Source organism: Artibeus jamaicensis, unplaced genomic scaffold (genome assembly GCF_021234435.1).
Source record: "Artibeus jamaicensis isolate MK-2021 breed Jamaican fruit bat unplaced genomic scaffold, CSHL_Jam_final contig_787, whole genome shotgun sequence".
NCBI lineage: Eukaryota > Metazoa > Chordata > Mammalia > Chiroptera > Phyllostomidae > Artibeus > Artibeus jamaicensis.
Genome location: NW_026521972.1, coordinates 6,058,034 through 6,083,511, shown reverse-complemented (window position 1 = coordinate 6,083,511; position 25,478 = coordinate 6,058,034). Strand labels below are relative to the sequence as shown.

The following is a 25,478-nucleotide window of genomic DNA, read 5'->3' as shown; positions in this document are numbered from 1 at the left end:
AATCACTTGGAACAAAAAACTGAACAATAGCAAAAGAGAAGACTTATAACCTTGTACAGTCAGAAGAATCAGCCTCAGCACAACCTGACTGGTAAGGAGTGCAGTGGAGACTCCAGAAGGCTGGCTGGGAGCCCATAGGCAGCAGAGCCACAGAGATAATTAAGTGCCTGGTTGGACCCCCTTGAGAAGAGCAGGGCCTAAACCCTAGGCTGAGATCCCCAGCCTAGAGCACTAGAACCCAAAAAGTACACAGATAACAACCATCGGCAAAAAGTGGAAGGGCTGCTCTCTGCTGGAGATAGATGACTGGATATGCAAAGAGCCATTTAAAAAGCCAACACACAAAGGTGTGTTGCAACATGCAAAGGTGGGAACAGAGTGGGCTAGAGATGCCTCGGGAGAGACTGAGGACGCAAGCTTTGGGGAGAGAGCTGAGAGAGAAGACCCCGGGATCCCAGTACTGAGTCATCCCCCATACAGCAGCAGCTATCCTGCTCAAGCAGACCACTCCCCTCAGAGCAGCAGCTGCCTGAGGGGAAATAAAAGCCCAGGAGGGATTCTGCCCTACCCCATGGTAGTTAAGCCTGTTAAGTGAAGAGTGACTAGATTAACAACTGAAGTAGACAGCCACAGACAGTAGATCCCTGGCAGGCTGCCTAATAAGGTCAGATGGGTGGGGGGGTGTCAATATCTGACATCACCAGAGGTAGATCCAGAAAGGAAAAACAGTGGTAGGTACTAGAGGCTACCTAGATGAAATCCACTATGGTCTTCTCCATGATTAGTGATATTTTTATCTTGTATAGCTTTTACATTAATTTCTTGACCAGTAAGTTTGTGCATATTACAGCAATAGATTTTATACTATAGTTTCTTTCTCTCCTTTCTTATAATAGTCTTAATCTCTTTGTGCCTTCATTAATAGTGGTTCATTTGCTGTTGATAGTGGGATTGTGGCAGAGGGTGTTATTTTTGCTGATTTGGGTTGTTTCCTGGGCTTGGTGATTTTGTTCTGGCAGCACCTACATAACAGCATATGAGACATAGAGGGCAGAGTGACCCTCAGTCAACCAGCTAGAGGGGAGGACCCACCAAAGAATGACCCAACAACAATCAAAACCCAATTACATCCAGAGAGCCAACACAAATGGCATAAAAGGCATCCCAAGAGCATCAAGTTCAGTAGATCAAGGAGAATGCACCACTGATTCTCACAAGTCTCCTACCATAAAAGTTCACACCACAAACTGAGGGAGTTACAATAGATCAGTTTAAGAAGAAGAAGTAAACAAGATGAGTCTCACAAATAATAGAAAGACAGAGAAATAACCCTCAATTGAAAGAAAAAGAGGAATCCTCAGAAAGACTGCTAAATGAAATAGAGGCAACTCAATGATCAGATATTAGTTCAAAACAATGGTAATAAGGAAGCTCAATGAGCTCAGTGAGAATTACCAAACACTACAGGGAAGCTACAAGGAACTTACTACAAACTGTATCACCATGAAAAAGGACAGCAAAATGATCAACAAGGGCCAAGAGGAAATAAAGAATACAATTTCTGAATTGAAGAGCACAGCAGAAGGAACCAAAATAAGGCTAGATGAAGCAGAGGATCAAGTCAGCAAGCTAGAGGACAAGGTGGGAAAAAAAACTCCTAGACATAGCAAGAAAAGGAAAACAGTCTCGGAAAGAATGAAGAGGGGTTAAGGAACTGCAGGACAACACGAAACGTAATAATAACCATATAATAGGGATACCAGAAGGAGACGAAGAAGAACAAGGGATAGAAAACCTGTTTGAAAAAGGAATGATGGAAAACTTCCCTAATCTGATGAGAGAAAAGGTCACACAAATTCAAGAAGCACAGAGGGTTCCAATCAAGAAGAACACAAAAAGGCCCACTCCAAGCCATAATTAAATGGCAAAATTCTAAGATGAAGAGAGAATTTTAAAGGCAGCAAGGGAGAAATAGGAAGTAACATACAAGGGAGCCTTGATAAAACTAGCAGCTGACTTCTCAATATAAATGCTCCAGGCCAGAAGAGAATGGCAAGAAATATTCCAAGTAATGAAAAGCAAAGGCCCGCAACCAATACTACTCTACCCAGCAAGGCTCTCAATTAAAATGCAAAGCAAAATAAGAAGTTTCCTGGATGAATGAAATCTGACAAAATACTTCTCCACCAAACCAACACTGCAAGATGTACTTTAAGAGGAAGAAAAACAGTGAGAGAGAGAAAGGAATGCAGGTACAAAAGGAATAAAATGGCAATGAATAAGTACCTATCAATAACAACATTAAATATAAATGGACTAAATGCTCCAACCAAAAGGTATAGGAGAGCTGTACAGATAAGAAAACATGAGCCGCACATATGCTGTCCACAAAAGACCCATGTCAGAACAAAAGACCATCACAGACTGAAAGTGAAGAGCTGGGAAAAACTATTCCAGGCCAATGGACAGGGGAAAAAAGCCAGGGTAGTAATACTTATATCAGAGAAAAAAGACTTCAAAAGAAAGGCCATAAGAAGACATACAGGCAGACATTTCATAATACTCAAGAGAAGAATCCATTAAGAAGACATAAATATTATAAATATATATGCACCCAACATAGGAGCAGAGGATCCCAACATAGGAGCACCCAAACATATAAGGAAAATCTTGGAGGATTTCGAGAAAGATATTGAGAGTGACACACTTATACTAGGAGATTTTAACACTCTACTGTCAAAAATGGATAGATCTTTTAAACAAAATATCAACAAGAATATTGCAGTGTTGAACAATGCCCTAGATCAAATGGACTTAACTGATAAAATCTTTCATCCCAAAGAAGCAAAACACACACTCGTTTCAAAGGCACGTGGAACATTTTCAAAGACAGACCACTTGACGGAACACCAAGCAAAGCCTCAACAAATTCAAGAATACTGCATTTATATCAAGCATTTTCTCAGACCACAATGGCCTGAAATCAGAAACCAACCTCAAGGAAAAAATCTGGAAAACACTTAAATTTGTGGAGATTAAAAAGCCTGCTATTAAACGATGAATGGGTTAATAATAAGATCAAGGAGAAATCAAAAGGTTTCTGGAAACAAATGAAAATGAACTCACAAGAGTCCAAAACTTATGGGACACAGCAAATGCAGTCCTGAGAGGGAAATTCATAGCGACAGAGGCTCACCTAAAAAAAGGCAAATGTTTCAAATAAACGACCTAACCCTACATCTGTAAGAACTGGAGGAACAACAAACCACGGTCAGAGTAAGTACGACAGCGGTGTCAAACTCATTTTCACTGTGGGCCACATTAGTGTCGTGGCTGCCTTCAAAGCGCCAAATGTAATTTCAACTCCTTAACAGTTAAGGAGTAGTTACATTTATACAGTCCTAAAATTACATTTGGCCCTTTGAAGGCAACAGTGAGGCTGATGTGGCCCCCAGTGAAAATGAGTTTGACACAGAAGGAAGGAAATAACCAAGATCTGAGCATAATTAAATGGCATAGAGACTAAAAGAACAACTCAAAGGATAAATAAATCTAGGAGCTGGTTCTTTGAAAAGATAAACAAAACCAACAAGCCTTTACCCAGACTCATCAAGAAAAAAAAGAAATAGGACCCAAATAAACAAAATCAGAAATTAAAGAGGAGAGATTATAACTGACACTACAGAAAAATAAAAGACAGTAAGAAATTACTACGAAGAACTATATGCCAATAAATTTGAAAACCTAGTTGAAATGAACAATTTTCTAGAAAATTGTTCTAGAAAAATGAAATTTTCCAAAACTGAATCAAGAAGCAACAAGAAGCCTGAATAGACCAATAACAGCAGATGAAATTGAAGCAATAATCAAAGAACTTCCCACACACAAAAGCCCTGGACCAGATGGTTTCACAGGAGAATTTTACAAACATTTAAGGAGCTAATCCCTATCTTTCACAGACTATTCAAAAAAATACAAGAAGAGGGAAGACTTCCAAACTCTTTTTATGAAGCCACCATTATCCTAATCCCAAAACCAGATAAAGATACAACAAAGAAAGGAAACTTCAGGCCAATATCGCTGGTGAACATAGACACTAAAATCCTCAACAAAATATTGGCAAATTGCATACAAAATATTGAAAAGATCATAGACCATGACCAAGTGGGATTCATCCCAGGGATGCAACAATGGTACAATATTCACAAATCAATAAACATAATACATTACACAAAGAAATGAAAAGCAAAAATCACATGATCATATCAATGGATTCAAAAAGAAGCATTTGATAAGGTACAGCACCCACTTATGATAAAAACACTCAGCAAAGTGGGAATAGAGGGAGCATTCCTCAACATAATGAAGGCTATATACGAGAGACCTACAGCCAATATCATACTCTAAGGGCAAAAACTAAAAGCTTTTCCACTAAGATCAGGAACAAGACAAGGATGTCCGCTTTCACCACTTTATTCAACATATTATTGGAAGTCCCAGCCATAGCAATCAGACTAGAAAAAGAAATAGAAGGCATCCAAATTAGAAAGGAGGAAGCCAAACAATTATTATCTGCAGATTACATGATAATATACATAGAAAACGCTACAGAATACACTAAAAAATTACTCGACCTAATAAGTGAATTTGGCAAAATGGCAGGATACAAAGTCAATATTCAGAAATAGAAGGCATTTTTGTATACCAACAATGAAATATCAGAAACGGAGATCAGGAAAAAAGTCCCATTTGCTACAGCAACAAGAAAAATAAAGTACCTAGGAATAAATATAACAAAGGAGGTAAAAGACCTGTACTCAAAAAACTACACAATACTGAAGAAATTAAGGAAGACACAAACAAATGGAAATGTATACTGTGTTCATGGACTGGAAGAATTAACATCAAAATGTCCATACTACCCAAAGCAATTTATGATTCAATGCAATCCCTATTAAAGTACCAATGACGTATTTCACAGTCATAGAACAAGTATTTCAAATTTTTTATGGAACCATAAGTGACCCTGAATAGCCACAGCAATTCTGAGAAAGAAGAACAGAGTGGGAGGGATCACCATACCTGACATCAAACTACAAGGCCCACTGTAATCAAAACAGTCTGGTACTAGCATAAGACCAATGGAATAAAGAGTCCAGAAATAAACCTCAGTCTCTATGGTCAATTAATATTTGACAAAGGGGAAGACACATAAAATGGAGTAAAAATTTCCTCTTCAATAAATGGTGTTGGGATAGCTGGACAGCTACATGCAAAAAAAAAATGAAACTTGACCACCAACTTACACCATACACAAAAGTAAACCCAAGATGGATGAAAGACTTAAACATAAGTTGTGACACCATTAAGTCCTAGAGGGGAACATAGGGAGGAAAATCTCAGATATTCCACGCAGCAATATTTTTTACTGATATGTCCCCTAGAGCAAGGGATATAAAGGAAAGAATAAACAAATGGGACTTCATCAAAATAAGAAGTTTCTGCATGACTGAAGAAAACATCAGCAAAATGAAAAGGGAACCAACTCTATGGAAAATATATTTGCCAATGGTAACTCAGACAAGGGTTCGATCTCCAAAATATATAAAGAACTCACACGATTCCACTCCAGGAAGACAATCGACCCAATTAAAAATGGGCAAAGGACATGAACAGACACTTCTTCAGGGAGGACATACAGAGGGCCCAGAGGCATATGAGAGGATACTCAGCATCACTAGCCATCAGAGATGAAAATGAAAATGACAATGAGATACCACTTTATACCAGTCAGAATGATCATAAAAAACAAATCAACAAACAAGTGCTAGTGAGGTTGTGGAGAAAAGGGAACCCTAGTGCACTGTTGGTGGGAATGCAGACTCGTGCAGCCACTGTGGAAAACAGTATGGAATTTTCTCAGAAAACTAAATGGAACTGCCTTTTGATCCAGCATTTCCACTGCTGGGATTATATCCTAAGAACCCTGAAACACCAAATCTAAAGAACCTTTGGACCCCAATGTTGACAGCAGCATTATTTACAATAGCCAAGTGCTAGAAACAGCCTAAGTGTCTATCGGTAAACGAGTGGATCAAAAAACTGTGGTATATTTACACAATGGAATACTACATATCAGAAAGAAGGAAGGTGCTCCTACCCTTTGCTACAGCATGGATGGGTCTGGAGAACATTATCCCAAATGGAAGAAGCTAGGTGGTAAAGACAAATACCATGTGATCTCACCTGTAAGTGGAACCTAATCAATAAAACAAGCAAGCAAGCAAAATATAACCATAGACATGGAAATAAAGAACAAAATAATCATAACCAGAGGGGAGGGGGGAGGGGATAACAGGGAAAAAAGGGGAAGGGTTGTCAAGGAACATGTATAAGGACACACGGACAAAGCTAAAGGGGGATAAGACTGTGGGTGGGAGATGGGTAGGGAGGGCTAGGAGTGGTGGGGAGAAATTGGAGACAAATGTACTTGAAGAACAATAAAAAATAAAATAAAAAAGAACAAATGAGACATGTATGGAATTTGCTTAAGCAATTACTGCTCTTTCACATACAGAATGATATCTTATGAAATTAATCTTAGAAACTAAAATCTCAAACATATAAAGGAAACCACATACAGAAAAATAAATGGCTTATCTTTATAGCACAGCATAAAATTTCAAAAAGTTTAACACACAAAAGCCCTTCCTAAAATAGAACAGAAAGAAAGGAGCAATGGGCAAATTCTTTCATTTAGCTAAAAGATCTTTTGGCAGTGACAGTCCCAAGGCAATAAGTAGAACTAAATGAATGCCTTTTGACACTGATGAATACCTTCTGTTCCAGGGTCAGCTGATACTTCTGTTTAACTCTCTTGCACTTGTTGAACCAACTGTTCTCATCCATGATGAAAGGAGGCCCGACGTTCTCTGGAGTGCTGCTCTCACTGCCGCTGCTCCCCAAGGTCCTCAGCTCTTCCTCGTCACTGCTGATGCTATCCGAACTGGAAAGAGTAAAATTCTTTTAATAATAAACTTAATAGTAGTACCAACTTTGATTTTTAAGGAATACTTCTGTATTTTCAAGCTACTCGTGAGCAAACTCTAAAATATTTACCACTAAATATACAATTATAATTAATGATATTATAAAGGCTTTAAGTTTTTGAGATACCTTTCTGTGTTTTTAGTTTTTCTATAATGAATATGTATTATTTCCAAAATAAATTAAAAGCAGTCATTTGGGGAGGGGCAAACTCTGACAGTTTCTTAAAATCAGAAAAATAATAGAGTTTTTAAAAAATGTGTTTAATATAGTTATATTTGAGTGGAAGCAATTCAGTTTTTAAAATATTGGCTCAATTAAGGTAGTTTAAGTCTTTCTAAAAAGAAAAAGTCTATGGTCAGAAATTCTAACTTGTTAATGCCTAGGCTGAACTGGTATTTCCCTTCTCATTTTAGTGTCTGTTATATAACAAGTTGTTAGGAATCTTTTAATATATAAAGGAGAAAAGGCTATGTATACGTTTTTAGATTTGTGCATCAAAGAAAGGAAATTGCATACAAATTTCCATTAATCGCACTCCTTAACTTCTGATCTGTGTCCCACTCTGCACCAAAAAACTGTGGGACTGTGGACAAGTTCCTTAACGTCTCTTTGTTTCAGTTTTCTCACTTGTAAAATAAGGATTAGCAGTGCCTACTTCACTGGCTTTTGAAAATTAATGAGTTAATAGAAATAAAGCCCTAGAACAATGCCGGATATATATTCAATAAATGTTATTAATATCATTTTTACTAGTATTATTTTGAACTATAATATCTTCACAAAGTGTCCTATAATCCAGCATATCCCAAGACAGTATAATTTTATGCCTATTCAAAACAACTTCATGCTGTATTTCTTTTCTAGATCTAATGTACTAGAATTATCCCTTTTATTAAGGACTCAATTTAAGTTATCTTGCTGCCACAATACCCTATTTTTCTTTCTTTCTCATCATCCAAAATATATTCATACTCCTAGCTCTGAGATAATAGTAACTTCTCTCACTAGATGATGATTATCTTGGGGAGAGATGTATTCTTTTTCAGAAACTCATGAAATTCCTATATTGTAAACATCTATGTGTCCCTGGTACAGAGGACAGTTTGTTCCTACAGTAGGCACTCCATTAATGCATCTTGATTGTGTGTGTGTATACACAGAACACATGTACACATATTACTCACTTTCTCTCTCCCTTACAGCCTCTGGCCTGATTATAACATTTTAGAAGTACATAAAGATCACCGTCCCATTCAGAAATCAGTAAGTGAAGGCACACCTTCAGAAAGTCTATGGATTTCATCTGATTGATTTTTCAATGCCTGATATGAGACTGTGGGAATTCATAACTGTCACACAAGACTGGTGCTAGGATAAATTGTTGCAACTCTTTTATAAGGATAGACTTTAAAAGCCATACAGTTTTTGTTGTATTTACCTGAATAACTCTGTAAATTCAAAATAGAAATAAAATGAAAATTGATTTACACAAAAATGTTCATTATCCTTTTCTTAATAATGGAGATAAACTGAACCCAGTCTAATAATGAATTATAGTTTTGAAATCTCAATGGACTCTAAGGAGATACTATATTTATTATTATAATGACTACAGCAATAGAAATGCATGCTACCTTTTAAAAACTGTATTTATGCAGATAATAATGATATAAAAACTGTATAAATACTAAAAATAAAACTGGAGTCATATTTATGTATGTTTCCACAAACTGATAAAATAAAAATTAATTTTAATCAAATGAAGATATTGTATAAGACAGTCAATGATAAATTAGCATTTCAATAACACATTTCTATATGTCAAATACCTTTGGGTAAACTTCAGGTATGGTGTATAGTCTATTACAGCAGGAAAGCTGCCATCCAATCCCTCCCCCTTTAGGCAGAAGCTGAGACAACAGACAATAAATATTCCATATTAATATATAAAATTTTAAATCAAAGTGAAGTGCTATAAAAAATTTGTTAGAGACATTTGTTTCATCGAATTGCAGGTAAATTTTTTTTGTAATTCAAATACTAGGTGTTACAAATAAATACTTCATAAAGACACTTTACCTTCAATATAAATGATAAAGAATTGTACAAGTTAATACACTGTTATACAAATATATCATGCAAAAGTAAAATTTACTGAGAAACATTTTCAAACATTATTTATTTCATACTGTCTTGGTCTTTGTCAAATATTTTAGGGTATCACTAGAAAATTTTCAAATGAAGACTTTCACATTTACATACAAATTCTCTGGTCACATTGAGTACTCCTACAAAGATCTAAATAATTAGAAAATGTGAGTTTTTGCCTGGGACCACGGTGCCCCCAGCAGGCAGAGCAGGCACCTGGGCCTGCAGTCTACTCATTGCCTTGGCGACCACGGCTCTCAACTCTGGGGCTGAAGGGCCAACATGGTCCACCTGTGCACAGGCCCCAGGCTGCTCTCTATGTAATTTCTCAGAGCAACATGAATGAATGAATAACAGAAAATGATACCGGGACTGCGGGAATCAGAAAGTTTGCAATGGAAGCTTGGGAGATGTTTACTGAGTCTGCCTGAAGTTGGGGCAAAATTGAACTAACAAGTTTGGTGCTTCAGAAAGTGAGCTGCTAGTGAACCCTATCTCCTCTATCAGGAGAAATAACTGAAATTAATGAGGCTCTTGCAGAAAATTCAGGATTTGTCAACAAAACTTGTTATGAAGATGGTTGGCTGAGCAAGAAGATATTGAGTAACCCTAGAACTAGATGGACTAATGTGTGAAGAAGCATAGGAGAAACACAAGAAGCCCATTGAAGAATTAAAATACAACCCCTGTCCCTTAAATAGAATAGTATAGCAACAAGGAAAAGGTTAAGGAACTGGCCCAGAGTTATACTGTGAGTTTCATTAAGCCAGTAAAAAGCTCCAGATCCCCTGGTTCTCCAATCCAGTAGTCTTTGTTTTGCGTAATGGTACTTCCAGACAGGTGTTGTTTTTTTTTTTCCAGAAGAAAAGGTGTTTAGTTTTAAAATTATTATTCTTAAACTGAGAAGTACACAGATTGATACTTACACAATAGTCATGGGGATGCAAAGTACAGCATAGGAAACAGAGTCAGTAATATTATAATAACTACATAGGGTGCCAGTCGGGTACTGGAAATATCAGGGGCAACATTTGTAAAGTGTATGATTGTCTAAGCATTCTGCTGAATGCTTGAAACTAACACAAAATAATATTGAATGTAAAACTGTAATTGAATATAATTTTTTTAGTTTTTAAAAATAAAACATTAAAGTTTTTAAAAGAAAAAAGATTACTATAATTAAAAGAAGTATAGCTTCTAGAAAGATAAACAAAGAAATATTTAAATGATGTAAGTTAATTTTTCAAAAGAAATACATGATTCATCTATGAACTCCTATCTTCTGGTATCTTTGGGAAGTTTGCTTGTGGAAATATTTGTTCTAATATATTAATATCAAAGGTATGTGGGTTTTTTTCCAGACTTGAATAAACAGAGAATCACACTGGCAACATTTTATATGCGTTTTCCTCCTTTATTACAGAAACATTACTAATGTATCATTAAGAGTTGTTTTTAGCTGACTATATAATAGTATCCATGGGTTACAATAAATCAACAGCTCACATTCTTCTCCCAGGTTTTGGGTTTTTTTGTTTTTTTACCAAAAAATAAAATTGTAAAGGATTTAGATAGAGCCAGCAGCATGCCGTGTAAGAAGTTAATACCCTCAGAGGGATCATAAAGACAACCTTCCTGTTGCATCTGTCATGTTCATCCTAAATGATTAAGCTAATCAACCTAATACTACTTTATGAAATGTTAATTATAAAATGGCATATTTTGAAAGGAAGTGATTTGCTAGAAAAAGGTAACCTCAGTGAAAACGGGCAGCGTTATTTTTTGAAATGAAGACCTAAAAGTAGATTTTCATTTAAGTTTACATTTATTTTAATAATATTAGTAGATTTTAAGTGGTATTTTAAATTAAAAGATATTATTTTCTTCATTCTTATGCTCAAGTTCTTATTACAGACATTCTACTTTCAGTATAAATCTTGGGTAAGTTAGAGAATTGCCAACAGAGGCTTCCGAAAATCTAAAAAAGAAATGACAGTGTCCCTTTTTAGTACTTGTAATTTTAGTCTGGAATCAATTCCTCTTGCTGATAATAAAAGCAAATATTAACAATATGCTTTATATTTTAGATAATAACACAAGAAGCATAAGATGCCCAAAATTTCCTCTCAGGATCTTCTTTATCTCAACATGTGAAATAATGAAAATCTCCCCGGCTTTGAATCTACTTTTTGTGTATGTCTTTTCATTTTAAAGCGGCAACAGAAAAATACTCAGAGATAAAAGTCCCAAACCTTCCTTCAGTGCTACCAGAGTGCATGACTCTTCCCCTCGGGGGATCTACCCTTTCTTTTTACCCAAACTAGATAACTTGCCTGAAAGGTAATTCTTTAAGTTTGAGCCAGTTTCCCCTCCAAGAGCAAACCCATTTAGAAAAACTGATGTCATTTAAAAGGGAACAACGTGATACAAATACCAATCTCCCACTGTGCGCTTTTCTTAGAAAATTGAAAGGGAGAAATCATGAGCAGAAACTACTATAAGGTAGGCAAAGGTAAAAGCCGAATGCACGTGCTGTGATTAAGTACCTGAAATCGATGGCGTTGAGCCCAAGCAGCATGCCAGCAAGCATGTTTGCTTCCTCACCCAAGACAATTGCTCCGTCTTCATAAAATCGCCTGAGAAGTGAAATGGGTGAATATGTAAGTATTAAAAACAGAAAAGTTTCATCTAGAGAGATCACTTAGAGCCCAAACTAAAGTAGGAAGAACTAAATTGTATTTAGTTTGTCAAAATAAAAACATACTTGGGTCACCCAACTCTTACAGACATTTAGGAGGAAAAAAAATACCACATTGGCACAACGAAAAAATCATTCTAAGTGTTTCCACTTCCCTTAAAAAGAATTATAAGTCAATGGGTCTAAACTGCCCAGCATTTTCCCCTCATGGTGAAGCCATATAAATGTAAAATCTGGAAGATGCGAATTTCATGGTCATTTATACTGGTCTATTTTCAAAACAATGTAGATGACTGTCCTATACACAGAACAAGCAAACACGGTCTGTTTTTCTGTGCTTTCAAAGATTATTACTAAAATTAATAGGAAGGTGTGAGCATTAGTCATTTATGCTAATCTTTAACAATGCCATGCTAATAGGGCAGATGGACTATTAAGGTGGAAAATTTTAAAAAATATAATCAAGTGCATTTTTATTTTAAAGTATTTAAAATAAACACTTAGGAAAAAATCATAATATGGGGCTTAAGTATTTTCCCACAAAAGAATGTAAGATAATTAAATTTACATTAATATTAAAAATATTATGCAAAAACTAGTTTATGTTCATTAATCAGGCATCCTTAAATTGTTATACCTATTTACATTATATATTACACACAATGAACACTAAGCTATAACACCCCACTAACAAACCATTTAGTAAATGAAATTTGTCTCTTTTTTCTGTGTTTATTTTTTAAAGGTTGAAAAATATTTTTAAATGTTCATAATTCACTACCAATTTTGAATAGTTTGCAGTTTACCAAATAGTTTTACAAACATATCATTTGATACTTGCAAAAAGCCCATGAAGTAAATGCAAAGGGAATTCTCATTAATTCAAATTCACCAAGAGAATAATTAGGTTAAAATAATTTCCCAAGCTCACATTGATAAATTCCTCAAGGAGAAACCCCAATTCTTCTTACTTTATGTTCTATTAAACCATTCCATTTCTTGTAAGACATAAAGAGAATTTAACTTCTGTTATGGCTCATAAGGAATTTTAAATAAATAAAAAGGAGAAAAGAAAAGGGACAACTATTACCCTTTAACAGATGCAAGGCTGCAAACAAATATGGTAGGAAGACCAGCTTGGAATAGATGTTTGCTGTTTCCTTGGAAATATGGGAACTGCTTTTATCGATTTATATAAAAGAAGAAAAATGAAAACTTTCAACCTACCAAAGAATAGTAAACTGAAGAAAATGTCTACATATTCAATTGAGGTGTTCCACAAAAAAAAAATTTTAACAAATCTATATATGTGAAACTTTTACCAACCCAATCACTGAATTGGCTGTTGGCAGAATATTTTACTGACTCATGGAAAAACTATGACTCCAATGGTTCTAGATCACCAAATTCTATAGGATATATGCTTTCAAAAAGAATTCTGGTTTTGATACTGGGAACGGGGAATTATTTCTAGTATTTCCCTATAAAAGGAAAGGTTTACTATTTCTCTATCTTGAGCCACCATGTTTAAAAGTACATTCTGAGAATCAGATCACAACTATTCTTGCTTGATTCCTAATTCAACATTGCATTAGAACTGTTGAAGATTACCAAAAACAATCACAAACTAACTGGATATAGAGATTTTTTGAAAAGTCTAAAGGTCTTTTTATATGTATATATTATGTTGTTTTAATGCATTTTTTGGCTTTCGTTTTACAAATCATTTTTTGAAGCTAACCAATGTACGTGAAATGTTTGCTATATGAGAAATCAGTAATTCCACTCAAATAAAACTGTATGTGAAGCATGATACTGTGCAAACTTGATTTAATACAATAGTCCTTACTGCAACAGAGGGGAGGGGAGGAGAGGTGGAAGAGGAAGGGCTAGTGAAGAGAACTGTCCATTGTATGCTGCACTTTTTCATTACCAGTTCTGGTTAAGAAAAAAACTTGTTCAGAAAATACACTTCTATGTATGAGATAACATGTTTAAAAATAACTTTATTCAGTATTTGAGAGTACTGAAGTGATCTGAAAAAGATCATATTTTTATCATTTAATAAAAGACAAGTTATTTGTGTACATTAAGGAGGCAAAAGCTGCTAGGAAAAATTAATTTTTTATTCCCTTAAATCAATACATCAATAATTTTGACTGAAAATATGATTCCTGTTATCAACATTTTCAAGGATTTCGAAAGCTTATAAATTTTCAACCTCTTCATTTGATCTCATAGAAAAACTGGAGCATTAATCAAGTTTTGCTTATACAACCAAGGTTATGTAACGAGAGAATCAAAATAAAGTCTAAGATAACTAATCCAAAATTGTAAGGTATACACTAAAAAAATTCCCTTTCTTTTGTTGAAAATATTTTTTGTTCTAAGGAAAATATTTTTATATGAAGGATCTAACCAAAATACTGTCCTGAGTTATAAAAACATATTATAAACATTGAAAGTATCAAGGTGAAGATATATATGACTTCCATTAAAAGTTTTATATATTAGACTATAGCATTAAAGTTTTGTACTTTAGAAGCAAATGAAAATTATAAGGAACTATTTAATATGACTGTAAGCTGGAAGAAAAGCCTCTATTTTCAATTGGGTATACTTTTTCCAGTCATGTGTATGTTAACTAAAAAAAATATTAGAAATAAAAAAGTACTTAAAATAATACCCTAATAAGAATAATACTTTAACTTTAATTAAAATATGTCCCTATAATGTTATCCTCGGTGCTCATTCTGAAATACTATTTTTAAGACCTTTCGGGTACTTCAGTAACAAATATCCTTTGGGTGGGACCCAAAGTGAACATCCAGTATAAACTATGTTGATATTGTACAATATCATGTTTTCAAAATACTCTTTTGAGAGTCAGAAGTACTCTACATTTTAAAACTACAATTTAAAATATGAGAAAGATTTTCTTATAGGAAATTTCATGATCAATATTCTTGTTCTCTTCCTCAATTTAGTCTTTATATGAGAAACTTTAAGGGAGGAAATAAGATTCTTCATCATGACATGCAAAACAAATTACAGCAGTATAAACAAATGTTTCATTCTATTGAGTCCAATCAAGTCAGAATGAAAAACTGACCAAAAAAGTAAATATCCAAACATCTTACTAAAAATGTGAGATTATTTATTTTATCAACAAATACATATTTTATCAATTCCTGCTATGTGGCAGAAACTGTGTGAGGTATTAGAGTTAAAACCCTGAACAAGCTAAACATAGTCCCTCTCTCTATGGAGTGCACAGCCTAGGGGAGAGGACACGCAACACACAGAAGAAAAAGATAACTAGAGAGCAGAGGTTGTATAAAGTAAATAGGTCACGTGAGATGGAGGAAAATTGAAGGAGATCCCAATTGTGAAAAAAGTCATTGAGAAAGGCGTTCTCAAGTGTTTTAGCCTGAGATCTTCAGCACACATAACGTGAGTGGTAATTGTGAACATTCACTGAGCGCCAGGCATTGTTGCAAGTGCGTTACAGGAGTTACCTTCTTTAACTTCACCTCCCACATATTATGCCACACCGGGATCAAGCAAGTTGCCGAAGATTCCACAGCTGGTTAAGCTGTGAAACCGGCATTTGACTCCAGGAAATGTGTTTGCAGAGCCTGATGGCTAATGTATGATAAACTAGTTCAATATTTTAATTGGGAATGAACATAATCCCTTTTCTTTGAAGAAGACTGGCTGGAAGGGGACAAACTGAAAGCTCAGTTGTGAGGCTAAGAGGAGAGTGCAGGCAAGAGATAAGAGAGGCAGCAATCCTGGAGATAAAGTAAGTGGGTAGATCCAAGATACATTTTAAAGATAAGACTGATGAGACTTGGTAACAAAATGGTTGTAGAGAGTGAGGGAGCAAGAGGAATCAATTATGAATTTTAGATTCTGACTTGATCAGCCCTGTAGGTAAGCAGCGAAACCATTTGCTAAGAAGGAGGTAAATAGGGTTAGAGAGAGGAAAATCAAGGTATTCGAACTACTAAGCTAGGGATATCAATGTGGTGTCATCCATATAGGTAGTATTTAAAGCCATAGAGAGATGAATAAATTCTAGGAAGAGAGACAGAAAGAAAAATGAATAGAAAAAGAAGAATAAACAATGTAGGACATAGCCCTGGCTGACGTAGCTCAGTGGATTGAGCGCGGGCCTGTGAACCAGAGTATCTGCGGTTCAATTCCCAGTCAGGGCACATGCCTGGGTTGCAGGCCAGTTCCCAGCAGGGGACGCATGAGAGGCAACCATACATTGATGTTTCTCTCCCACTCTTTCTCCTTCCCTTCCCCTCTCTCGAAAAATAAATAAATAAAATATGTAAAAAAACAATGTAGAACATAAAGAAGCCTGAGAAATAGCAACACAATGGACTACTACTCAGCAGAAAGAAAGAAGATGCTCCTTCCCTTTGGGACAGCGTGGATGGAACTGAGCAGCATTATGCTAAGGGAAATAAGGCAGGTGGTAAAAGGCAAATACTGTATGATCTCATCTATAAGTGGAAGCTAGTCAACAAAACAAACAAGCAAGCAAAATGTAATCAGAGACATTGAAACAAAGAACAAATAGACAGTAACCAGAAAGGAGTGGGAGGGGGGAATGGGAGGGAAAAAGGGAAGGGTTTTCAGGAACACATACAAAGGACACATGGTCAAAACCAAAGTGGGGTGGGATCGAGGGTGGGAGGTAGGGATGGCTGGAGTGGGGGGAGTAGTAGGGGAAAGTGGAGACAACTGTACTTGAACAAGTATTAAAAAAGGGGTAAGGCAAAGACAAAGAATGTTATATATGTTAAAAGCAAAAAGGCTTTTTAAGAAAGAGGAAGTATTCAACTGTTTTAGCAGGACAGTGAGGTACAATGTACATAGAGAAATGCCCATCACATTTGGTAGCTGATAGATTATTGCTATTAATTAAAAAATTGTCCTTATTGGAATAGTGAGAGGCAGAAGATGGACAAGAGTAACTCTAAGGAGAGAAAATGATGACAGCATGTACAAACATTTTTGATAAGGTCAGTGATAAAGCTGAAATGAAAATGAGGAGCAATACAGAGAAACATGAGTTCAATGGAAAACGTTTTCTTTTTATAGCAGGTGATACCAGTATATGGTTCTATATGGGAGGGAATGATCCACCCCTGGGAACTAGATTGAGGATTAGGAGAGGGAAAGGTGCTAACCAAAGGAAGAGGTGACCTAGGACAGAGTTCAGAAGAAAGTGACCTTTGATAGGAGAAACATTCCAAGACAAAAAAAAACAACAAGGAGAATGTGGTTAAGGTATAATTGGTGATAGGAATAACAGCATTAATTTATGATTGGTTCAATTTTCTAATGCAAGGAGGCCTTATAAAAATAAATTAGTAGAAATTTAATAGAAATTATTTTGATTAATAAAAATTTAATATAAATTATTTCTATTAATTTATTATTATAAGGCCTCCTTGTAATATTTAAAGGCTAGTTAAATGCTGTATGAAAGACCAGGGAGATTATCTCTATCTTTAATATAGAATAATATCAAATATATCCTGATTTTTTTTCTTATTTCTTTCTAGGAATGTATAGATTTACTGCTTGCATGTAAATTTAAAATAAGAACAAAATTTTTAAACAATATATATCAAAAGAACTTTTAGATATTTAAAAAGCCCAAAACTACATGACAATGCAAAAACACAGTAGTTGAGTAACTACTCATAACTTTTAAAACTATTCTGGAGACCTTACATTTGAGATTTTATGCTTTCCTGTGAAATGATAAGATTCACTTCTTTTCTTTAGTTATAAAAACCTGTGTCAGTTACCTTTCATTTTTTAAGCTAAACTGTATTTATTTAATAATATTAATGTAAATTAATTTAATATTAATGTAAATTTAATAATATTAATTTACATTAATATTATTTTGCATTAGTTTCAGGTACACAGCATAGTCATTAGACAATCATAAACTTTACAAAGTGGTCCTCCTGACATTTCACATACCCACCTGATACCACAAATTAGTCATTACACTACATATATTTTTTAATCCTCCTGTGAGGATATGTTTATTGATTTTAGAAAGAGAGGAAGGGAAGAGAGAGAGAATGAAAGAGAAACATCAAGGTGAGAGAGAAGCAATGATCAGTCGACTCCTGCATGGGCCCAGACTGGAAATCAAACTCTCCACCTAAATATGTGCCCTGACTGGGAATGGAACCCACAAACTTTCTGGTGTACCAAATGATGCTCCCAACTCAGCCAACTGGCCAGGGTATTCCCACTGCTGTAATTTACATCCCCGTGACTGTTTTGTGACTACCTACCTATATGTACTTCTTAATGCCTTCACCTTTTTTATCCAGCCCACCAATCACGCCCTTCCTGTCCCATGGACACCATCAGTCTGATCTCGGGATCTCTGGCTCTGCTTCTATTTTGTTCATTTATATCGCTCTTTAGATTTCACATATAAGAGGAATTGTATAGTATTTGTCTTTCTCTGACTGGCTCATTTCACTTAAGCATAATACCTTCTAGGTCCACCTATATTGTTGCAAATGGTAAAATTTCATTCTTTTTTAGGCTGAATAATATTTTATTGTATATATGTACCACTGCTTTTTTTATCCACTCATCTATTGATGGGCACTTGGGTTGCTTCTATATCTTAGCTATTGCAAATAGTGCTTCAACGAATGTATAGGTTTATATATTCCTTCAAATTCATGGTTTAGGTTTCAGAGATATTTCCAGCAGTGGAATCACTGGGTCATAAGGCAGTCCCATTTTTCATTGTTTTTGAGGAATCTCCATACTGTTTTCCATAGTAGCTGCATCAGTAGGCATTCCCATCAACAGTACATAAGGGTTCCTTTTTTGCCGCATCATTACCAAAATATGTTTGTGGGTTTTTTGATAATAGCCATACTGACAGATGTGAGGTGATATCTCATTGTGGCTTTCGTTTGCATTTCTCTGATGATTAGTGATGTTGAGCATCTTTTCGTATGTATTTCCTCCTTTGGGAGTGACTATTCAGGTCCTCTGTCCACTTTTTAAATTAGATTGTTTGGTTTTGTGGTGTTGAGTTGTATCAGTTATTTATAAATTCTGGATATCAAGCCCTTATCAGATGTTTCACTGGTAAAACCTTCTTCCATTCAGTAGGTTGTCAATTCATTTTGTTAAAGGTTTTGTTAGCTTTCCGGAAACTTTTTAGTTTGATGTGGTCCCATTTATTTTTCTTTTGTTTCCCTTACCTGAGGAGATAAAGAAAAAAAAAACTGCTGCACAGAGAAATGTCAGAGATTATAATACCTATGTTTTCTTCTAGGAGTTTTCTGGTTTCAAGTCTTTAATCCATTTTGAGTTTATTCTGTAAATGGTGTAAGATGGTCAAGTTTACTTTTTTTGCATATATCTGTCCAATTTCCCAAAACCATTTATTAAATGACTGTTTTTACCCCAGTGTATGTTTTCTTCTCTGTTAAATATTAATTGGCCATTTAGGTGTGGGTTTATTTCTGGACCCTCTATTTTGTTCCATTGATTTTTTTTTAATTCAAGTACTATGCTGTCTTGCTTACTATAGCACTATAGTATATTTTGATATTAATGAGTGTGACACCTCCAACTTTGTTCTTTTTAAAGATTGCTACGGCCATTCAAGGGTCTTTTGTGGTTCCATATAAATTTCTAAATTATTTGTTCTAGTTCTATGAAAAATACCATTGGTATTTTGATAGGAATTGCACTGAATCTATAGATTGAGTAGTATAAACATTTTATTGATTGTAATTCTTCCTACCCATGAACAAAAATACATACTTCCATTTACTGTAACACCTCCCATTTCTTTCTTCAGGATTTTAAAATTTTCTGAATACAGGTCTTTTATCGCTTTGGTTAAATTTATTCCTAGGCATTCTATTTTTTTGATGCAATTGTAAATGGCAGTGTTTTCTTAGTTTTCCTTTCTGACAGTTGATTATAGGAGTATAACAATGTAACTGATTCCTGAACATTTATTTTGTACCCTGCTACTTTACTAAATTCCTTTACCAGTTCCAATAGTTTTTCAATGGATTCTTTAGGGTGCTCTATAAACACAGTATCATGTCATCTGCAAATAATGAGTTTTACTTCTTTCTTTCCAATTTGGATGGCTTTTATTTTTTCTTCTTCTCTGTTTGCTGTGACTAGGACTTCCAGTACTACATTGAATAACAGCAGTAAAAGTGAACATCCCCGTCTTCTTCCTCACCTTAAGGAAAACACTTTGTTTTTTCCCCACTGAGTATGATGCTGGCTATGGGTTTGTTACATATGGGCTTTATTATTTGAGGTTTGTTCCTTTTATTCTCATTTTCTAAATCATAAATGGGTACTGGATATTGTCAAATGCTTTTCTGCATCTATTGATACAATCATATAATTTTTAGCCTTCATTTTGTTTATGTGATTTATCACATTAATTGATTTTCAAATATTGCACCGACCTTACATCTCAGGAGTACATCCCACTTGATCATGGTGTATGATGTTTTAAATGTATTGCTAAATTCACTTTGCTAATATTTTGTTGAGGATATTTGCATTCATTTCAACAGAGATTTTGGCCTATGTTTTCTTTTTTTGTAGTGCTTTTATCTGGTTTTGGAATTAGGATAAGGCTAGCCTCACAAAATATGCTTGCAAGTATTCCCTCCTATTGAATATTTTGGGAGAGTTTGAGAAGAATAAGTGTTAGTTCTTCTTTGACTGGTAAAATTCACATGTGAAACGTCCAAGACACTTGTTTTTTGAGAGTCTTTTGATTACTGTGCCAATTTTGTTGGTTGTAATTTATCTGTTCATATTTTGTTTCTTCTTGATTCAGTCTTTGAAGATTGTATGTTTCTAGGAATATATCCATTTCTTCCAGATTGTCCAATTTGTAGCATATAGCTGTTCATAATACTTTATTATAATCCTTTGTATTTCTGTGACATCAGTTGTCACTTCATTTCTGACTTTATTCATTTGTGTCCTCTCTATTTTTTCCTTGATGAGTCTTGTTAAAGGTTTGTCAATTTTGTTTACCTTTTAAAAAAACAGTTCTTGGTTTGATTGATCTTTGGTATGCCCTTAGTCTCTACTTCCTTTATTTTGGCTCTGATCCTTATTATTTCCTTCCTTCTACTGATTTCTGGCTTTGTTTGTAGTTCTTTTTCTAGTTCCTTTAGGTGTAAGGTTAGATTGTTTATTTGAGATTTTTTTCTTGTTCTTGAAGTAGACCTATCTTGCTATATAATTTTCCTCTTAAGGCAGCTTTCCTTGTGTCTCATAGATTTAGGATTGTTGTGTCTTCATTTTCATTTGTCTCAAGGATATCTTTTGCTTTCTTCCTTGATCTCATTGTTAACCCATTCACTATTTAGCATGTTTTAGCTTCCATATGTATGTGGATTTTTCCATTTTTCTTCTTGTAATCCATTTCTAGTTTTATAGTACCTTGGTCTGAAAAGAAGCTTGATATGATTTCAATCTTCTTAAAATTGAGACTTGTTTTGTGCCTTAACATGAACATGTGGACTATTCTGGAAAATATTCCATGTGTACTGGAAAAGAAGGTATATTTGCTGCTTCGGGGTGAAACACTTTGAAAATATCAATGAAATCTTTTTGATCTAGTGTGTCATTCAAGGCTGCGGTTTCCTTGTTGATTTTCTGTCTAGAAAATCTATCCAGTGATGTCAATGGGGTATCAAAACCCACTACAATGACTATATTACTATCATTCTCTCCCTTTATGTCCAACAATATTTACTTTATTATTTAGGTGCTCTTATGCTGGGTGCATAAATTTTTAGGAGAGTTATATCCTCTTGTCTGATTGTTCCCTTTATCATTATATAGTGTCCTTCTTTATCTCTTATCATAGCCTTTGTTGTAAAGTCTGTTTTGTCTGACGTAAGTATTGCTACCCTGCTTTTTCATTTCCATTTGTATGAAAGGTCCTTTTCTATGCCCTTTCAGTTTGTGTGTGTCTATCAGTCTGAAGTGGGTCCCTTGTAGAAAGCTAACAGTGTTATGGGAACTCCCCTGTAGGTAACTGTCCTTTTCTTTCTGCTTTTAAGATCCTCTGTCTTTAACATTTGCCATTTTAATTATGTATGTCTTGGTGTGTTCTTTGCATTTATCTTCTTTGGGACTCTCTATGCTTCCTGGACTTATATGTCTTTTCCTTTACCATGCTAGGGAAATTTTCAGTCATTTCCTCAAATACAGTCTTAATCCCTTGCTCTCTCCTCCTCCTTAACTCCTATAATGCAGATGTTGTTATGCTTGACATTGTCTGAGAGGTACCTTAAATTTCCCTTATTGTTTAAAATTTTTTTCTTCCTGCTGCTCTGTAAGGGTGCTTTCTGCTACTTTGTCTTCCAAATTGCTGATTTGATCCTCTTGTTCATCTAATATGCTACTAATTCCTTATAGTGCCTTCTTCATTTCAGATATTGTTTCTTCATTTCTAACTGGTCCTTTTTTATGGTTTGTAAGTCCTTTTCACACTTACTATCTCTTGTTTTAAGTTCTCATTGAATTCATCCCTCAGTTCCTTGAAGATCCTTATAGCCCTTGTTTTGATTGCATTTGGTAGAATGATTGCCTTCATTTCATTTAGTTCTTTTTCTGGGGACTTCTCCGTTCTTTCACCTGGGGAATGTTTCTTTGTATCCCCATTTTGGCTGCCTCTCTGTATATATTTCTGTGTATCAGGTAGGTCTGCTTTATTTTCCAGTCTTGGTAGAATGTCCTATGTATTAAGTGTCCTGTGGGGCTCAGTGGCACAGTCTCCCTGATCACCCTAGCTAGCTGCTCCAGGAACATCCCTTTTGTGAGTTATGTGAGCCCCCCTGTTGCAGTTTAGTCTTGATTGCCACAGGCCTGTCCACGGGGGAGGATGGCCTTCATCCTGGCTGACTGTGAACATGGACCCCAACCAGAGTTTAAGAACTGCTGTACTGGGGCTAACCTGCACTGAGCAATTGGCCCTAGCAGGATCTGGAGTGCTGAGATTTTTTGAGTGTGTCACTGTGATTTGAAGCCAGTCACTGGGTATGTTGGTTCTGGGTCTCTTGGGTGAGATTCCAGTGCAGGTCAATGTCAGACACTGTCTGTAACCAGCCCTAGGCTACCTCTTAGGAGGTACAAAGTGATTTACAGTTGGTGGATGCCTCAGCTGGGACTAAACGTATAGGGAGGGGCCAAACTGCATACCACAGCTTCTGCCAGTAATAAGTCTAGGACAGGTCAGCAAAAGGCCAAAGGCACCCTGAGATCCATCTTCACTTGCCAGCTACCCATTAAGTTCAGTCACTTTTTAAAAGAGCCTCTAGCAGTATATGAGCAGCACGAGGCAGGTTCTGAGTCACCAGGTAGGGGCAAGTGGTTGATTAGTTATCTTTCTTACCCCACATATAATTCAATAAGCCTTAAAAAATTTTTAAAGAGCTTTATTGAGAGATAGTTGGCATAACTCACCATTTAATATACAATTCAGTGGTTTTAAATATATTCCAAGATATTATCATTACCCCACAAAGATACCATGCACCCATTAGTAGTCACACCCCATTTCCCTTCAGTGTATCTTACCCCACCCACCCCAACCCACATAACCACTGACCTACTTTCTGTCTGTACAGATTTACTCATTCTGAAAATTTCTTATAAATAAAATCATATACTATCTGGTCCTTTGTGACTGGCTCTTTGACAATATAGTGCTTTCAAAATTTATGTTGTAGCATGTATTTCATTTCTTTAAAAAAATGTAAACAAGAAGTCTATTTAAACAACAAGATGGTTGATTTAAAGAAAAATATCTAGGATTCATTTATTTTAGTTATTTGTCCCTACCTAAAAGCAGGTTGTATGACATGGAACAGCTACGTACAAAAGAGTTATAAAACTCGGCTTTACAATGACAAATAAAAAACATTAAAATTCTCCAATCAAACAAGGTATGAAAAGATTTGTATGTTTTTATTAAAAAGTGAAAGCAAAAGAATCTACTGGAATACAATGATAAAAGCTGAATGAGCATAAGCACAAGGAAAAGGGGTATCTTCACTGAACTGGTACTTTTCCCATTCCATCTCCATCTGATGTACAATAAAGGAATGGGGGGAGGCAAAAATGAAAGAGTAGAGAAAAATATACTGTAGTAGCTGAATATGGTGGAACCAAATTGCAGTTTTCTTACTGAGAATGTCTTGGCCTATAGGAAGAGTTCTGGAGTAAAGTAGCATGCTCCTTCTTTAGTGGACACCTGTTCTCTGCTGCTGGAACACATCAATTTTATTTTCCTTCTCTATTAACAACTGGGCAGGTATGTCTGTTTCACTGATTGGCTGCCCTTCAAATGGGAATCTGGTCTGCCTTGCTGACAAGCCCTGGAGCTCACAATAAGCTTTCATGAGTTTACTGAGACTTACAACGTGCCACAGAACCATCCTGCCCCACCACCTTCAAATTAACATGACCGTTGTTCTCATTCTTGACTGTTTTCTTGGGTTTTCAACAGCCATGGTGAGCTCTGGAGTCTCCTCTGCTGCCATTTCATAAACGAAGTACCACGCCTGCACCTAACGAGCACAGAAGTATAAGGAGCAGCAGCAGAAGCACTTCATTTCTTTTTATGGTTGCAAAACATTCCACTTTATAGAATACACATTTTGTTTATTCATTTATTACTTGATGGGGCCTTTGGCTATTCTCTCTCTCTCTTGTTGTCTCTCTCAGTAATGTACTAGGTCATGTGATAACTGTATTTTAACCTTTTGAGAAATTGCCAGACTTTTTCAAAAGAGCTGTGTCACTTTGCTTTTCCACCACCAATATATGAGAGTTCCAATTTTTCCATATCCTTGTCAGCACTTGTTATTATGTATTCTTTTGATTGTAGCCATCTTAGTGGGCATGCAATGGTATCTCATTGTGGTTTTAATTTGCAATTTACTGATAGCTAAAAACGTTGAGCATCTTTCATGTGTATATTGGTCATTTGCATGTCTTCTTTGGAAAAATGTCTATTCAGATTCCTTGCCCATTTTAAGTATTTTCTTTTTAATACTAAGTTGTAAGAGTTCTTTATATATATTGTAGCTACAAGTCCCTTATCAGATAAATGCTTTGCAAAAATTTTCTCCCATCCTGTGAGTCTTTTCATTTTCTTGATGGTGTACTTCTAAACACGAAGTTTTACATTTTGATTGTACCTAATTTATTTTGATTTTATCTAATCTATTTTTTGTGGCTTGTGCATTTAGTATGATATCTAGGAAATACTGTCTAATCCAAGGTCGTGATGATGATTTACATTTACGTTTTCTTCTAAGAGATTTTTACATTTAAATCTCATCCATTTTGAGTTAATTTTTATATGCACTTCAAGGCAGTGGTCCACAAGCATGTTTAAATGTTTACTTTTTCATCTTAATAATGTAAAAATTTAATGTAAAAAATTTAAAAGATTCAGATTCCAAAAGTTTTAGCTCTTGAAAGAGCTCATAATTTATCACCA

General features: G+C 35.3%; 1 protein-coding gene and 1 pseudogene across 6 annotated transcripts in view; both read right to left on the bottom strand.

Moving 5' to 3' along the window:
- The window catches only part of RUNDC3B (RUN domain containing 3B), a 141,502-nt gene that overhangs the window by 42,477 nt on the left and 73,547 nt on the right, over positions 1–25,478 (bottom strand). For all 6 annotated transcript variants that reach the window (XM_037129273.2, XM_053672811.1, XM_037129274.2 and 3 more), the window contains 3 exons: positions 11,745–11,834; positions 8,880–8,960; positions 6,838–7,006 (listed from right to left, as the gene is read on the bottom strand). In XM_037129273.2, the coding sequence (XP_036985168.2) occupies positions 6,838–7,006; positions 8,880–8,960; positions 11,745–11,834 (340 nt within the window). The remainder of the gene's footprint in view (positions 1–6,837; positions 7,007–8,879; positions 8,961–11,744; positions 11,835–25,478) is intronic.
- Positions 23,631–24,472, bottom strand: LOC119037204 (small ubiquitin-related modifier 2-like; annotated as a pseudogene).